Source organism: Octopus bimaculoides, chromosome 7 (assembly GCF_046866305.1).
Source record: "Octopus bimaculoides isolate indiv1 chromosome 7, ASM4686630v1, whole genome shotgun sequence".
In the NCBI taxonomy this organism is placed as follows: Eukaryota; Metazoa; Mollusca; class Cephalopoda; order Octopoda; family Octopodidae; genus Octopus; species Octopus bimaculoides.
The window spans coordinates 8,651,261-8,669,971 of NC_142934.1; the positions used below are offsets into that span (position 1 = coordinate 8,651,261).

At 32.5% G+C, this 18,711-nt stretch overlaps 1 protein-coding gene across 1 annotated transcript in view; it reads right to left on the reverse strand.

Moving 5' to 3' along the window:
* The window catches only part of LOC106877289 (liprin-beta-1), a 367,092-nt gene that overhangs the window by 22,836 nt on the left and 325,545 nt on the right, over window positions 1–18,711 (reverse strand). The window contains exons 18-20 of the mRNA XM_089354745.1: window positions 12,849–12,966; window positions 5,683–5,802; window positions 338–488 (exon numbers count right to left, since the gene is read on the reverse strand). Of these exons, the coding sequence (XP_089210871.1) occupies window positions 338–488; window positions 5,683–5,802; window positions 12,849–12,966 (389 nt within the window). The remainder of the gene's footprint in view (window positions 1–337; window positions 489–5,682; window positions 5,803–12,848; window positions 12,967–18,711) is intronic.

Genomic DNA, 18,711 nt, shown 5'->3' on the forward strand with positions numbered 1-18,711 from the left:
CCTAATTTTGATGACGTATAATGTATGCACACGATACCCTTTCACCCCAGAAACAGTGTAGCCAATCACAGAAGGTGTTAAGGAACACTGAGTATTTTTTTTCGAGTGATAGTTCGATGTTGATCTTTACCCAAAATAGGTTCAGCAGTTCGTGTTACATACAGCAAAATCCCAGCAGTTTATGGGTTAAGACTCATGAAGCATTCAATCTTTTTTGTTCCATCATGGTCTTAAAAACAGAAAGAAAGAAAGAAAAGAAAAAAAATCTTCAGATCTTTCCTAATTTCAGAATTGTTAAGCAACTAGATACTAAACACAACCACACTAGAGTACGAACCTTTTCAAAATCATGCTGGGTAGCATTTAATAGCTGTTCTCCATTCTTGATCCACCTTCGTGCCTCAGGGACATACATGTCAAGGCCAATTTCATGAAGCCAAGAGGCAACCCGATCGTTGTCCCAACTCTCAAAAGGAACATTTGAATCACTAGAAAAACAAATAAAAGCATATGTCAATTAGTTTTCTTAGGTAGCAAAACTGTAATAAAAATGATGTTTAAAATCACTAAATCATAGAATTTAGCTTTATTCAGTTACATATGATGTTTGTTAGCTTGACAGCATTATCATTAAACGGCATCTAACACTAACATATCTGCTACACATTTAAACTATGTATTAACTTAGTATTGCAAAAAAAATCTGTTTTAATAAAGATTAATGTTTTTCTTATATAACTTGGTCTTATCTATATGAAAATATCTGTGTAATAATAATTGTTTCAAACCAAAAGTTAAGGAGGAAGAATATAGACAATTTAACTGAATCCAATATGTGACTGGTGACTGGTACATATTTAATCAACTTCAGAACTATGAATGAAAAATTGGCCTTGATAAGATTAGAACTTAGAACATAAGGGGTGAGAACTAAAAACACATGACATTTTGTTCAATAATCTGTTGATTCCGCTAATCTTCCTATTCAATATTAATACCAATATTAAATTACTTCTGCATTAGATTAAGTGGGAACAATAATCAATTTAAACAATCCTAATTCTTATTACAGACCCTAGAAGAATGATATCCAAAGTCTCAGAATGCAAATGGATATAATTACCAAAAAGAGGACTTTATCAAGCATTCTACCAAATCTGCTAACCTTGGTAATAATAAGACTATAGGCACAAGGCCTGAAATATTTTGGGTGACCATGCTAGTCAATTACATTGACCCCAGTGTTTGAATGATAATTATTTCATTAACCCTGAAAGGATGAAAGGTAAAGTTGATCTCAGTGGCATTTGAACTCAGGATGTACAGATGGACAAAATACTGCAAAGTATTTTGTCCAGCGTGCTAATGATTCTGTGAGCTTGCCACCATATCCTTAGTATCAATAATTCTTTCTGCTAAAGGCACAAGGCTTGAAATTTTGCAGGAGGGGACTAGTTGATCACATCAACCCCAGTGCTTCACTGGGGTCGCTGTAATTTATCAACTACAAAAGGATGAAAGGCGAAGTCAACCTCGGCAGAATTTGAACTCAGAACGTAGCGACGGGCGAAATACTGCTAAGCATTTTGTCCAGCGTGCACTAACCATTCTGCCAGCTCACCGTGTTATCCTTAGTATTAATAATGATTTTAATAATTTCTTACATCACTACAACACTGAGCAGCTGGGAAGAATGGTAAGAGGGTACAATAAATTAATTCAATCTCAGAACTTGACTGATACTTGTTTTACCGACCCTGGAAGAATGAACACCAAAGTCAACTCTGGCAGGACTTGAACTCAAAATGCAAAAGGATGTAACTAAATACTAGGTATTTTGCTTGGCATTCCACTGAGTCTGCTATCCATCATTTTTAATCTTCATAAGATAACTGGTGGTCTACCAGTCTACTATTTTTGTATTAATGCAAAAACGCTAATATCCTTAACACTATATATACTTTTCTTTGTTGAGTGAGATTTAGATGTCTTTCTTTAAAACAAAATTTTAAATATTTGTATCTCATAAAAATTATTACATTTAGAAGCATCAGTTGGAGTTGTATCTAAAAGGTATTAACAATAATAATATTGATTAATATTGATTCCTAATGTAGATATGAGGCATCAAATTTTAAGGGAGAAATATAATTGATAATATTGATTCCAGGATTTGACTGTTACTTTACCAACCTCAGGAGAATGAAAGGTAAAGTTGGCTTCAGTGGAATGTGAACTTGGAACACAGAATCATAATTTAATGGCTCTTTATGATCTGGTATTATGGTATTTTGCCTGATGCCCTACCGATTCTGTCAATCTGCTGAATAATAATTATAATAATAATCCTTTTCATTATAGGCACAAGGCTTGAAATTTGGAGAAGGGGGCTGATTACTTTGATCCCAGAGCTCAGCTGGTACTTATTTCATCAACATGAAAGGTGAAATCGACCTTGGTGGTATTTGAACCCAGAATATAAAGAGCTAGATGGAATACTGCAAAGCATGTTGTCTGACACACTAATGCTCCTGCCAGCTCCCTACCTTAATGGTAAACTAACTTAGCATGTACCCTCAGAAATTCCTGGTCAGCGTCTGGCATGCTGGAAGACCACTGGGAGTGAGACACTCCCTAGCTTTTTATTAAAGCATGTCTCTAGAACCTGCTTTGAAGCCAGACTACATTAGTTCCGATAAGTAGCAGTCACTTGGTCAGTGAATCCTCTGCAATGGTTGACAATCAACAGGAAGATGGGCTGCTATGGAAAACACTATTCCAAAGTGAGTATCATGTGACCAAGGACTACATGTGAACATGTATTCCCACTGAAACTGGAGCCAGCTCAGCTGACTCAGGGTGAATACTGCTACATGTATGAGTACAATATAACTGACCACGAGAAGAATTAAACTCCACTAAATATTATGTAAATAATAATGGTAGCTATTTTATCCAAAGGAATTAGTACTTCAGAAAAGAAATAAAATTGGGATAAATGATATAACAGTTTGCTAATGACTCTGAAATGCAATTCTAAAACCACTGTGGTAGGCTAATGAAACAAAAATGGCTTGATGGAAAAATACAACAAATTGACTGTTGTGTGTGTGTGTGTGTGAACGTGTGCATGTGTGTGTATATAGGGGCAAAAGAGAGCCAAGTTTGACATTTATTGATTCCATTAACATACATGGAAACAAAACCAAAAGCAAAGGTGCTACATAATCTTTTTTTTTATAATAAAAATCAGATGAAATATTTTCAATATTGATTAGAATAGAACATAAACAAAGAGCAGTGAATGTTAGATTACAAAATGTGAAGTTTTGGTTTGTACACAAGCATAAGGGGGGGGAAAAACATTCCATGCAGCAAATGAAAAAATCAGAGAAAGAGTTAAGTGAAGATTTTGTTTGTTGTAGTCTCTTTAAAATTAACATCCAGAGTTGAAAACCCTGAAAGTTAATTGTCATAACCTCTAAAAAAAGCAGACATTGCACAAGATATATATATGTTTCAGACTGTGTATAAACAGAATGTAACAATATTACAAAAATGAACTGATTTAGAAATATGTCATGAGTGTGTGTGTGTATGTATCACACACACAACACACACACAAACATACATATACACACACATGTATAAGAGAGAGAATAGAAACAACAATCCGGTAAATAGCACAGGTAAGATTCATTTCTTTGTAGCTAGTTGATCACTAGTGGCTTCCAAGAATACCTTTATGTTGGCACTCTCGTGAACTTTAAATGTTACCATGCTTTGACACAAACCTTTTGCATTTTCTACGGTGCAAATTTCATTCATGCATATTAACATTCACATTGACAAAAGTTTCTCTTCAGTTTTTTCAATAAAAGAATATACAGCTAACTGTGTAACAAAATGTTTACAATGCAATAATAAAAACTGAACACAACATTTAGCTTGAATCACATGACATCCAGTTACTTGTGCCAGTTTCTAAACTTTTATCATTTACCTACACACATGTACACAATTTGGTGAGTAAATAACTGAAGATAAATAGCAGAGACTTATTCGTAAACACATTCTGATATGTAAAACACTTATGAGTGGACATCTAATGATAGCAAATAAACTATGAAAAGTTGAAATATTCAATAAATGGAACAGAATCCATGAGACATATATGTTTGAAAATAAGTAAGAAGCTATTTTTTTTTTTTTAGGAAAGCCATGTACATGCAGATATATATGAATAAGGATTGAGACCCACTAGCAGAGTATCAAGCAACAGCCATACATAAAGTTACCATTTTTTAAAAAGCACAGCTCAAATTTCTTGTTTATTTACTCTTTAGCCGAAGGTAAAAGGGTCATGCTCTAAACCCAAATTGATTAGAAAAATGACAGAAATATCTTTTGAAAAGCATTTTTCTCCTATTTATTTTCCCTTTAATAGTTTTGACTTGTAAATCATTAAAATAAAAAAAAAAATTGAGACTAAAACGGCCTTAAGGTGAGCTAAAACAAACTTGTATTGATTGAGAACAACTGTGAAATTCAATTTACATCAGTAGAGGAGCAGAAACACACTAACAAGTAAATGGAGTGGACTACATATTTTCATTTGTGTATATGAGTACATATATATATATATACACACATATATACATACACACATACACAGATTTGTTTGGAATTACAAATCTGTAGCTGGAGAGTATATCAACCAGTATAATATACAGCTGTTGTTATATTCTAGCAGTTTGTTAGAATTAATATGGCAACTAATGTGAGATGTTAAAAAATATGAACCACTTACTATTACAAAGGGATATTAATTATTACTATTATTATTATTAAACTGTTGAATGAAATAGACCCCTGTCACTTAAAATCAAAAGCCAAATGAAGAAGGACTTCATATATTTTCAAGAAGTAATTTGACTTATTTCAGATGTACTAAGACTATTTTGTAATATAAAGTATTGTTAATCAGCTTGGCTCAATTAGATTACCAGACTTTTTAAGTTATGAAAGAAGAACTAAAATACACTACTCACTAATACTGCAATAAGTAGGTTTCACCCAACCCACTCACATTACAGACAATAATATATGACTTATAAATTTCTCATTGAAAATTGTTTGTGGAAAAACAGGGAAAAATGTATTTCATTAATTAGTAACTTAAGTAACAATTATTCTTGTTGTAAGAAAGTTATAGTACTACCGTTTTTTTCTACATTAGTATTATTTTTGTTATTATTATAAATTTTTGAAATTTAGAAATTAAATTCTACCATCAATTTATGGAGAAAGCATTCCAATGCTATAAAAATATACAAATTTAATAAATGAATAAATAAATAAATAAAGCAGGAATGAGGGAAAAAAATAACATAAAAACTGTATTACTCGCTTGAAAGAAAAAAAAAAATCAATGTTTTAAAATCTTTAGTCCTCCATAATTCCAGTGGATAATAAAGTTAACACCCCCATGATCAAACCTTGGGGGGGAAAAAGGGACAGTTGAATAGAAATAGAAGCACTGATGGAAAAGGGTGGGTCGGGAAATGTTTTGTTTTTAAATCAAAATAAATGGAGGCATGAATGCATTCCATGCACTAGCACCACTGGAATGAACATCAGGTGTAGGACTCCACCAGATGGGAAGAGAAAACATTTACTTACTGGTTTATTTTTAAATCTTTCGACCAGGCCAGCCGCGCCCCAGCTGTAGCCCGAATACCTCCACGCCTAAATTCTTCATTCATGTCACCATCAAAGTCTTGAGAACTGCTTCGTTTTAATCTGAAACAGAAGTCGTTTTCTTCGATAGGTATCCAATGGCTTGTTGTTATTTCCAGCATTTGCCAACATAAGGAAGTCTTCAGAATTTGACTGATCACAAGAAAACTGGTTAATTCATCCAATACTATCACTGGTCACCACTGCTGGAGAGGCCCAACCCAAAATACTTTAAATCAAACCGTAAAAAAAAAATCTGAATGTTTTCCTTTCCTACTGCTAAAAGAAACTCCCTGGTTCGATTTAAACCAACTGTTTGTATATATACATCAACATTTGGCAGTAATAAGTAGTAAATTTATAGTATGCATGGTGTAAAAATATCTATTACTGTATTACTTTCTATAAAAACCACACAAAATCAGTGTATTAAATATGTAACCTATAGAATAAACGGAAAATTTAGCTATTTCTCCGTAGATTGAAAAAAGTGATGAACAGCCTTAATCAATTTTCGAACCTTATTGAGCTCTCATCAGGTGTCCACATCAAACTGACCAATGCCAGGGAAACAAATAGCCATTCTGTTTATATACTCAACAAATCCAGAAGCTAAAGAAAACTGGAGCTACTAATTTGCACACCATTACTGTTTAACAATTCATTTAATATCAGGGGCCTGTCAGTGATGGGTCTCAGTCCATACAGTATCAAGGTATGATATAATGTATGTAACCTATATAATATATATATATATCTATATATATATATATATATATATACACATACGTATAAACAGGGAAAATATACCTATTTCTCTGTGTAATCTATGTTAAGCGCTCAATCATGAGTATATTCTAAATACCCCATTGAATACAAATATTTAAATGTAATATTAAATATGTGATAAATTTAATTTTATTTAGAGTAACAAGAGTTGATAAGGGTGAAACATGCCACATTACTTTTGAATATATATTACAAACTTGGAATTTACCTCACTGGAAGACTTGTTGAAATTCACACTTCATTAACTGTCTACATGAAATAATAATTTTTAGTCTCTTGTTCTATTTCATCCAATTAATGTGCTTAATTAAATTTTCCTAGTCATGTGACACTTATTTTATAAAATATTTTGATTGACCTAAACATTGATTAAATTACATATGTGTCCATTTATTGTCCAGGAAATATGAAATGAATTTTGAACAGATAGCTGACTAGTTCAAAATTATCAACAATAACGAAGCAATATGCTAGATGTTGCTGCCTCATCACTTGCATTTGATGTCAAAAGTATACAACAAATGATACTCTTTTTAAAGGAGTCTCTATCTTGCTTTAAAGAGTCGTGCGTTACAGTCTAACAGTTTGATATCATGTAGTGGTAGGACTAAAACTAGTATTAATCTAAGGTAAGCTCTGACATATCATCACCACAAGGTCAAGTCCTTGTTGTGGTGTGGTAGCTTGGGTACCTCAATGATCCCAGAGAGCTATGCTAGTAGAGCACAAGCTCCTGGTAGGGCCACCCATACTGGACAGGTCAAAGGATAGAGGTCAGGTTAAAGCGGACCATATCTTCACAGAGCTAAAAATGGGCTTGCATAAGACCAACACCCCTACCTAGGAAAAAAGCCAAGATTACAGAAGTATTGATGGTAATTCAAAACCAACAGAACTTGGGAGCAGAAGGTCATCTGTCAGGGGAAATGTTTGACTGAGGCAGAGCTGAAATATTGTTCAGAGTCAAGAACAGCAGAGAAAAGTCATCAATGGTCTTTGCTTCCTAGGGAGTGAAGGGTTTAATACAAATACTGGTGTACCACCAATAAATAATCTAAAACTTGAATAAGTGATCCTACATTTAATATTAAAATGCAGAGAACCCATTCTTGTCATCTGTCCCTGTTTAATTAAGGAAATTTAAGTCATAATTTTAAGTGATTACATTCTATTAACCTTAGCTAGGATGTTTTAGTGATTTTAGCTATGAAGTGGGGGGAAAAAATAATTAATAATGAATACATCTTCGATTATATGTGAAAATAGATAAAAATACGAGTGTAGGTAAATGATCATAGTAATATAGTGATAAAGTAAAGAATATGGGATAGTTTTAGAAATCTAAAATATGGAACAATTAAAAGCAGTATATTCTTAGTTCCACAACATAATAAAATTTGAACATACCCATACCAATGTGGCAATAATTTTTGCAACAGCTTTGTTTCTCATTTAATAACCGTATAGTCATATATATATATTAATATATATTAATATATATTAATATATATATGTTTTTAAATTATATAATAAAAGATTTTTATTATCCTCTAGCTTTTTAATTATACAGTATTTCATTGATGCTCAGATGTGTTGCGCATGTACATGTTTACACACGTACGTATGAGGATAGAATATAAAGATCTCCTTTGGGGTAAAAATAACTTAGAGGAAGCAACCAAGAGTGAAAGAGCGATATCTATTTACTGGCAGAGCACTAAATTAAACTGACAGTAAATAATGGGGAAGGTGCTCGAAATGTAGATAATGAAATAAAAGGTGAATTGCACATAACATGAATGACCCAGAAATAAATGAACCTCGAGGGTAGGAGAAGAGTTAATGAATGGTTAAAATGATACCTGAATCAGTAAAAATGTTCTTGTGAACAGTCAACGGTAGAGAAGCATTCCAGCATAGAATGTTTTGATTATGGTCAGAAAAAAATGATGGAAACTAAATGATGTTTCTAACAATGCACTCAAACACACAATATACATGAATATACAATCATTCACAGCATCATCAATCAATCAATCTTCAATTCAATCAAATTATTACTACCTTTACCATTTCTCATTTAACAACCATAAGTTCTAAACTTATAATGATCATTACTATTATTATTATTATCATCATCAGTTATCATTATTATTATATTTATTATCATTATTACTACCACCACCACCATCATCATCATCATCAGTTAGATTAAAATACTGTTATGCTCTTGATTAGATTTCAGCTGTAAAAATCTCTACAGATTATTACTACTAATATCAACATGAAACATAATTATTGTGATTAGCTTAACGGTGTAAGTTGAGGAAGCGTTAGTAGATTAGAGAATGGTAAACAGGTTAATACTTCACGGATAACTTAATACTTCACTGATAAACTAAACAAATGAAAATATCAGTTCAATGTAACAAAATTTGTTGGAAACATATTCATATATGGTCGCTATTCACTGAGGAAATGCATAATTCTGTTTAAAATGCAGCAATAAGTAATAGCTCACATTCAGTAACACAACTGATTTATGTCAACTTCTGTAATTTTTTATTATGTTTAACAAAAAGAAGCCTCATAACTTTTGAAAAGATTTTGATTATTAGCAATTAAATTTAAATCCTTGCTGGTATTGAATGCAAGACAAAATTGTAATTATTATTAATGTTCTTGTTAATTATGATTGGCTGTCAAAAGCATTAAAATAATTTATATCTTTAATTTAATGCTGTTGCTTGAATATATAATATTTCTTCATTACACATCATTAAACAAATACTAGCCAGCTTTTTAACCCCAACTAAGATATAAAGGCTTATTTCATACGTATAAAATGTTGATCTGAGACATATATATATACACACACATATATATATATATATATATATATATATATATATATATATATATATATATATACACACACACACATACATACATACACATATGTATGCCTATTTAAGACAACTGTTTAGTTACTATTGCTATATACTTTCTTGATGCTAACGAAATCTTCAGCCAAGCCTGTCAGGATTTGATTTTCAGAACACTGTTCTTTCTATTTCACAAGTCAGCAACCAATGATGAGATTCTTAACAATAGCTTTGTAACAAGATGCCAAGGGAAGTAAATACCACAAATGCATCTACTTCATTTTCTAACAATATTAGTATAGAAAGAGGCAAGTGGCATACAAATCTTCTATACGGATCAGTAGTAGAGAAATTCAGCTTGATTTTTACAACAGGATATGAATGCATCAAACACATTAGATAAGAGATGTTTAGTTACAAAGTACTGAACAGCATACATAAGATGATGGGTAAATTGTTTTTCCTATATTTGGTCAATACAGAATAGATTCTATATATCAACAGAAGCTGAAGTGATTTGAATTCATACGATGACCATCTAGATGAAATGATATATACATATTTCATATCCTTGAGTTTCTTGAAAAACACAACTGAAAAGCAAAAGAAAGTGTTATTTTTCATAAAACATAAACAGATTTCTTCCTTTGTTATTCTAAAAGAATACAATGAATATTCTCATTGTATCTTGTAGATAGAAATATTTTTGTTAGATGAAATAATATCAAAACACTGACAGAAAAAAACAAGCAAATGAAAATATTTTGATTTTGTGGTTTTGTTTCAAAAAAATGCTTCTATAAAACCAGAATTCGAAAACAATGGTTTTATACAAGCATTAGGAGTGAACACATGCTCCATCCGAATAACAAAAAGCCATGCAACACAGAAATGTCTTAATTACTGAAAACAACACAGATTTTACTTGTGTGGAATTCAGAATAATAAAGCATAGATTATAGCAAGTCCTCACTCTACAATTTTCTACTTAGATATTCCAACTTTGAAACTAAGTAATTATTTAATTAGAAACAGATATATAACTAACTTTGAACTATATTATAATCACTGAGTTGGAGCTTTGTATGAAATTGGCATTGTTTCACAGGCCGGATGGCCTTCTTATCACTGATCATCTTACAGTGTGGACTGGGTGCATTTATTTTTCATGCTACCAGCACAACAGAGGTTATCTTCAAGGACTTAAAGTGTCTTCTTCACATTAAGTTTTTACTCAGAGTAAACGGGTAGCCTTGACAATAACTGTTGAAGTCAACGTCTGCCTCTGCTACCAATTAGTGACGTCAAAATAAAACTTAAATGGACTGAGAGTCTGGAGAAGGAAAGTAAGGAACTTAAAGCATCCCTCAATTATATATATTTTCAAAATGATTCTAGATGACATATATGATGAAGTGAATGAGATGACAGAAATCTTGCTGAAAGATGCAGACCAGATCTGTAATAAGAGCAAGGCACCAGCTAAATGGAAAGCAACATGATGTTGGAATACCACTGTGGATAAAGACGTAAAAGCTACAAAACAGGTCTGGAATGAATGGAAGAAAGGAAAGAGCAACAAGGAATACTAAGTCACAGGGAGAGAAGATAGATTTTAACTTTTGGCACAAGGCTAGCAATTTCAGGGAGGCGGAGTAAGTATATTAGATTGACCCCAGTGGTCAACTGGTAGTTATTTTATTGACCCCCTAAAGGTCGAAAGGAAAAGTCAACCTCAGCGGAATTTGAACTCAAACATAAAGATGGGTGAAATACTGTTTGCCCAGCGTGCTAATAATTCTGCCAGCTCACCACCTTACTGGAATAGAACACAGACAGTAAATGTATATGGCATGGGAAGATGTTGAAAGGAGGAGGAGGTTTGCTGGTGTTCAATGTGAGGAGAGTTAGAGGCATGAGACATTCTGAATTGCAAGGCAGTGGTTTAGAATGAACTAAAATGTTGATGGGGGGGAAAAGCGTATTTGAAATGATAATAGCATAATTTCCTTAATTGACAATGAGATGGATGATAGTGAAGTGGTGGGATTCTTCTAACCCATACAGGTATGGAAAATGGATGGAGAAATAATAAGGATTATAAATGACTTGATTAACCTAATTTTTTTTTGTCAGATTATTAGAACATAGTTAAAATGTATACAAAAATTTTAAGTTTTCAAGAGGACAGATTTGTCACATTAATAGTACTATAATTTTCATAAGTCTTATTTCTATTCTAAACAAAGTACTAACGAGTCAAACTGAACCAGGATCATATGAAGGTCATATAATTTGTCACAGAAATACACTATGAATGCTTTAATCTTTAAACATATACACAGATTTAGAAATACAATTGGAAATTGTGGTGTATAAAGTGCAGGCATGGCTATGAGGTTAAGAAATTTACTTCTCAACCACATGGCCTTTGGTTCAATCCCACTACACATCACCTTGAACAAGTGACTTCTCTGTAGACTGGAGTTGACTAATGCCTTGTGAGTGAATTTGGTAGATGACAATTCTATGAAGTCCAATGTGCATGCGTGTGTGTGTGTGTGTGTGCACACATATGTGTATATGTGTGTGCACATGTTTGTGTCTGTGTGAAGGCTTACATTCTGTGCTTTAACTACAAATGGTGAATTTTGATAATTTTCTGTGAATGAATCATTTACTAGCTCTGCGCTTTGAAAGAAGTGTGGAATAAAACAGGAAAGGATTAGCAAGAAGAAGAACAACCAACTGTAAAACAATGCCTCAGTGTGTTCATCTAGCACAGAAAAATGGACATAAAAATGAACAAATATATTTATTTGAATGTAGGAAAGAGAGAACTATGCTTATATGAACTTCCCTGAAACTTTTAAATTTAAAGTCAAAGCTACAAACCTGCCAGTAAAAACAGTTATCTTGGAATACAATAAAATAAGTATTAATTAAAGCATATTCTTGAAAACAGAATTTAGCAATAACACGTTAAAGACATTATATGATAGTCACGTTAAAATTTTCGAAATCTTATGTACAATACAAGATTTAAATATTAGAAAAAAAAAGTATTTAAAAAAAAAGAATTGTAATGAAATTTGAAGAATCTACAATTTCTAAAAGTCTGATTATTTCTTTAATTGTGAAGTAGAGGAAAACTTGCTAATAAGAAGAATAAGATTACAAGTAACAATAGCTTGCTGAAGTTGTAAAAATTGCAGTTGAAATTTTAGAATATCCTGAGTCCATGCAAGACACAGGGAGATTGCAGAAATTTAAGTGCAGAGCATGGTGCTAAGATGTAATATTTAAAGGAACTGCACACACATACAAAAAGGAAAATTATTTTGTGGTTTAATTTTAAAATAAATTAAAAAAAAAAACATTTAAAAATAATTTTAAAAAATGTTTCAGGAGGATTTTTTATTTATTTTTTATTACCTGCCGATGAATCGTTTGAAACCTTTCCATCTGCCACTGTCTGTGTGGTGTAATCTATTGTGAACATTTCCATGGCGCCCAATGACATCTTCATCGTCTGTTGCAATTTCTGATTGTGCTGCAGAAAATAATAATAATAATAATAATAATAATAATAATAATAATAATAATAGTAATAATAATAATGGTGATGATGATGATGATGATGATGTTGATAATGATGGTTGCAAAATTTGGCACAATGCCAGCAAGTTGTGGGGGAGGGGCTGAGTCGATCAGGTTGACCCGCATGCTCAACTGGACCTTATTTTATCAACTCTGAAAAGATGAAAAGCAAAGTTGACCTCAGAACACAAAGTCAAATGAAATACCAATAATAATAATAATAATAATAATAATAATAATAATAATCCTTTCTACTATAGGCACAAGGCCTGGAATTTGTGGGGAGTCGGACTGGTGCTCCTTTGACTTACAAATAGTCAAGAAGGAAGACGAAAAGATAGATAAATACAACCCTCTTAATTACAAAATAGCTCGGCTTTCGAAAATGAAGAAGGTGATGATAGTGTCAATTATTGTTGGGTCCTTGGGAACAATACCAGAAGGCATCAAGGGGAGTATAAAGGAAATTGGAAGAGAGTGCCCAGTAGAACTGTTACAAAAGGTTTGCCTCCTTGGCACGGCCAGAATATTCAGGAAAGTGTTAGATAGCAGAAAAGAAAGGGTAGCATGGGTACCGTAGGCTGCAGGTAGCAAGCTCCCTACGCATGTAAGACTCCAGGAACTCCAACAAAACCTGTGATAAAGAGATAATAATAATAATAATTCTTTCTACTACAGGCAAAAGGCCTGAAATTTTTTTTTTTTTTTTTTTGGCAGGGGAGGTTTAAGTTGTTTATATCAACCCTAGTACTCAACTTGCCCTTAATTTATCAACCCTGAAAGGAAGGAAGGCAAAGTCGACCTTGGCAAAATTTGAACACAGAATGTAGCGACAGCCAAAATACTGTCAAGCATTTTGCCTGGTGTGATACCGATTCTGCCAGCTTGCTGCCTTAGGAATAAGGAGGAAGAGGAGAAGAATACTTTCTATTAAGGGCAGGCCTTGAAATTTCTTTTTTTTTGGGGGGGGGGGGTAGTGGATTACATGGACCCCAGTGCTCAACAAGTATTTATTTCATCAACCCCAAATGTACTAGAATACAAATAAGCTACTAAATGCATAAATACATTATGAGTGTTCACCCAAACAAACTGAATTTCTGATTTACAAAAGTAATTTTATTTAACACCCATTAGCATTCTGATTACTCTGTCAAATGAAATGCTTATTTATTCACATCCCTTTTTAATTGACCATGCATTATCTCATAGCTTCGAGATCTCAATGATGTGATTAGCTTCAGAATGACATTGTTGAGAAGGTGTGAGAGGCCAGATCTGGCCAGGTTGAATATGAAACAAGTGGAATATTTGGACTGAATATACCTGGTTTAAATGCTAAATAAGTGTGTGTGTGTGTGTGTGTGTGTGTGTGTAAAATATACACAAACATGCATACAATCATTCATTTATGCTAGGATGCTTTCAATCTTAAGAGTGTTGGCAAGAAATAATAAATGTGCTAGTTTTCTTTGCATGGAATAAAATATTAGCAATTTGCAGCTTCTCTATACAACATAGTAGTAGTCAACATAATAACCATTGTATAACACAACTTAGTAATAGTATTATAAAACTATGTGTATTATTCCAACCAGATATCACTAAATATTGTAGAGTGTTTTTATCTCGCAATATGGTAAGGGGTTGAAACTATAAGAAATAAACAACCAACAGATACATTAGGATATATATATATATATATATATATATATATATATATATATATATATATATATATATATATGCAAGTGTGTATGTATATACAATACTATGTGTGTATATACACACACATATATGCAATGCAGGTATCTATGAATGAATATATATTGTGTACATACATGTATATTATGTATGTGCATGTTTCACTATATATCTATATATATATATACATGATATATATATATATATAAACATACACACATGTTAACAAACAACACTAAGTGTATTTTAAAAGATTTCAATGTTTGTAAAAAATAATATCACCAAATGTTAATAATAATAATAATAATAAAGTAAAAATGAGATAAATTTCATAATATATAATATATCACTAAACACTATGTATAACAGAGAAATGTGACCCAAAATAGCTAAATAAGAAAGAAGAAAATAGAAGGTTTACTAAGAGGAAAATACAAATTAGATGAAAAAAAAAAGAAAAAGGAAGGAAGAAAAATCTTTTGGAAAATAAAAATAAAATTCAAACTTTTAGAGTAGAAGATATAAATCCAGTGAAAATTTACAGATATTTAGATCAGGAAAGTAGAAAAAATAAATAAATAAAAGGAAAAAAATGGAGAAAAGAATGTTTCCCTTCGACCATAACAAAAAAACGAATAAATAAAAAAAAACTTTAAGAAAACACAAACAAACAAACAGAGAACTGAGAGAGTGTAAAAATAAATTTGAGAAAGAAAACATGCTTCTAGATATCATCAAAAGAAGAATATATATACTCAGCAGTTAAAATGCATTTGGAAAAAGGAAGAAAAAATGTCAGAGCTTTCAATAGATGAAATGTTTCCTATTTGTTCGAAAAAATTTTAGTTAATATAAACAGGAAAAGAAAAAAAAAAAATCTGTACTATTTATTGATTGAAGCAAATACACAGGCATTGTAAACTTACGGCAGGTAGAAAGAAGTCTAAAGCAACATGGCCATCACCACCAACATTAGGTATTGGAGAATTTACTAATCAGTCAAGAATTCTGTCCAAGTTACCTTCCAAAGTACACTACTGTGACTGGGCTACAGATACAATTTTACCACCGTGGGACTGCATCTGTGGTCAAGTTGCAGAAGTACAGTGAAACTTCCCAAAGCATTCTATAGAATTATCCCAAAGCATTCTGTAGGATTAGAATGCCAAACAGAAGAAAAGTCTACATGGTATATAGAAGAGAAAAAAAAATTAAAGAAAAAAAACCCCATCTTTCTTTTATTTAAAAGCTTTAAATTTATAGACACATGCATGGCTGTGTGGTTAAGAAGCTTGCTTGGCACCCATGTGGTTTTGGGTTCAGTCTCACTTTGCAGCACCTTGGGTGTCTTGTCTTAGAGCTCTGGGCCAACTAACACTTTGAGAGTGAATTTGGTGGATGGCAACTGTGTGAAATCCTACTATGTATGTATATATGTGTATGTGCGTATATATGTATATAGGTGTGTATGTGTGTGTGTGTGCGTACGGTCCTTCCCCACCATTGGCAACTCATGTTGATTTGTTTATGTCCCTGTATCTTAGTGATTGCTAAACCCTTCAAGACAATGTCCCAGCTTGGCCACAGTACAATGACCGTAACATGTAAAAGACAAAAGATATACAAGTACACACACATTGGTTACTAAGTCCATGCAAGTGGTATGACTGACACAAGCAGTTTTACTTGCTAATTTGATTTTGATAACTGACAATTCTTTAATTCAGTTTTTGTACCTATCTTCATCTATGGTCATGAATGATGAGTAATGACAAAAAGGGATTGACTATTGAGGATAGCGGATACATGTGGTTGAAATGGGATTCCTCAGAAGAGTCTCTGGGGTAATACGCTACTTGAGAAGGTGTATAGCTCAGTGAGTCTCTCCAAGCCAAACCGATACTTCTCTGCAATGAGCGGTCACAGCTCCTACAGATGTGATTAGAACACAAGAAAGGATAGCAAGATAGATTCCTCAAGCCAAGCCAATCAGCAAAAGACCTAGACCAAGAATGAGATGGCTGGATAATAGATAACCTTAGTCCAAGATGGTCACGCTTGGGAACGGAGGAGGTGCCTGAAGACTCTACTCCCACAACCTTCTCAAGAATAGATGGTGGAGAAAATGAATAGATGGATAACATACAAGATTTTATAATTAGGTACATGTGTCACCTCACTTGAGAAACAACATGGTACACTAATATATAAAGATCTCACTCCGACTGTAACATACCTCAACAATTGTCTGATGTTAATACTCTGAATTCTCTGCCTCTTTTTGAGTTCTAAGCTGTGTGAAGTACATGTACTTACATTGATATTTAGATTAAGTAGAAGTGAATCTAGATACTGATATTAATTTACACGAGCTTCAAGTTTTCCTCTGGATTATCATTGAAGTGAATATGAGACATCGAGTATTTTATCATAACAGGATTTACTGGGATATATTAAACCCCAATAAATATATTACATGATCAACTTTCCTGTAGATTAGTTTGGTTTGGAAAGTTTCAAAACAACTTAGTTTTTATTAAAAGGTAGATGCTATTGCAGCTATTCCTGTCATCCCATCTGATACCACATTTTGCATGTACATGGCTCGTAATAAACATTAACTGGCTGATGCCAGTACTGCCTGACTGGCCTTCGTGCCGGTGGCACGTAAAAGCACCCACTACACTCTCTGAGTGGTTGGCGATAGAAAGGGCATCCAACTTTAGAAACTCTGCCAAATCAGATTGGAGCCTGGTGCAGCCATCTGGTTCTCCAGTCCTCAGTCAAATCGTCCAACCCATGCTAACATGGAAGGCGGACGTTAAACGATGATGATGATGATCACCATCATCATCATCAAAATAGAAGGAAGAGTACAAATTTATTATTGATTTCCATAGTCAATACAGAATGTACAGGCTGTAGTATAAGATATTGCCTCTCGTCTTTAAGATAAAGTCTGTGGGGTTCAACACCTACATAACTAACTCTCTGCACTTCATTCTCATATTTTCTCTGACTCTCTAATTAATGTCACAGGTAAAAAATCTTTACTAAAACTCAGAGTAACAACATTTTGTAGAGATCTAACTTGGTATTTTAGCACCACACTGTGACACCATCTGATGTCATCAAAAAATATAATAAATATGAAGGCTTTGTGCACATGCATGCACACACACACACAATGTATAATACGCATGCACATGTATACATGTGGTCATCAATTCATGGTATAGCTTGTTTGTAGACTATGATTGCTATGAACTTCATTGAAAATAATTCCATCCATCATGATTCTGATATGCAGTTTTGTGTGTGTGTGTATATATATATATATATATATATATATATATAGTGTACTGTTTTGTGATGGTAAGATCAACAAAAAAAAGTATTCCATCTGGTGAGAGATAAATATTATTTAATAAACACAATATATGTTTTTTTATGTGCTACTATTAGTTTCATGTGCTGAGAACAGGTCAAACAGTGTTTTTAACATAATCATCAGACACTGCCCACATGGCATAATGAACTATGTCATATGGGCAATGTCTGATGATTGTGTTGGGACATAAGATGTGTTAAAAACACTGTTTGGCATGTTCTCAGTACATGAAACTAATATTAGCACATATAAACATATATTGTGTTTATTAAATAACACACACACGGATTTTAAGTATTATCTTGCTTTGCGCTAATTATAAAAACTGAAGCAGTATATTTCATGCAGATCATTATTATTATTATTATTACTATACGTAACATCGTTATCAAAATTTGAAATTAAATTACATGCCATTATTTTATAACATTGCAACTAAGCAATATTTTCCTCTTTTTTTTTTAAAAAAAAAAAAAGAAAATTAATTTAAACAATGAATGAGAACAAAATCTCAGATTAATCCTAATTAACATAAACATTTTCTTTTTTTTTATGCTCAGCCTTTGCACAATTATTAGTTAAGCATAGAAAAAAATATATATT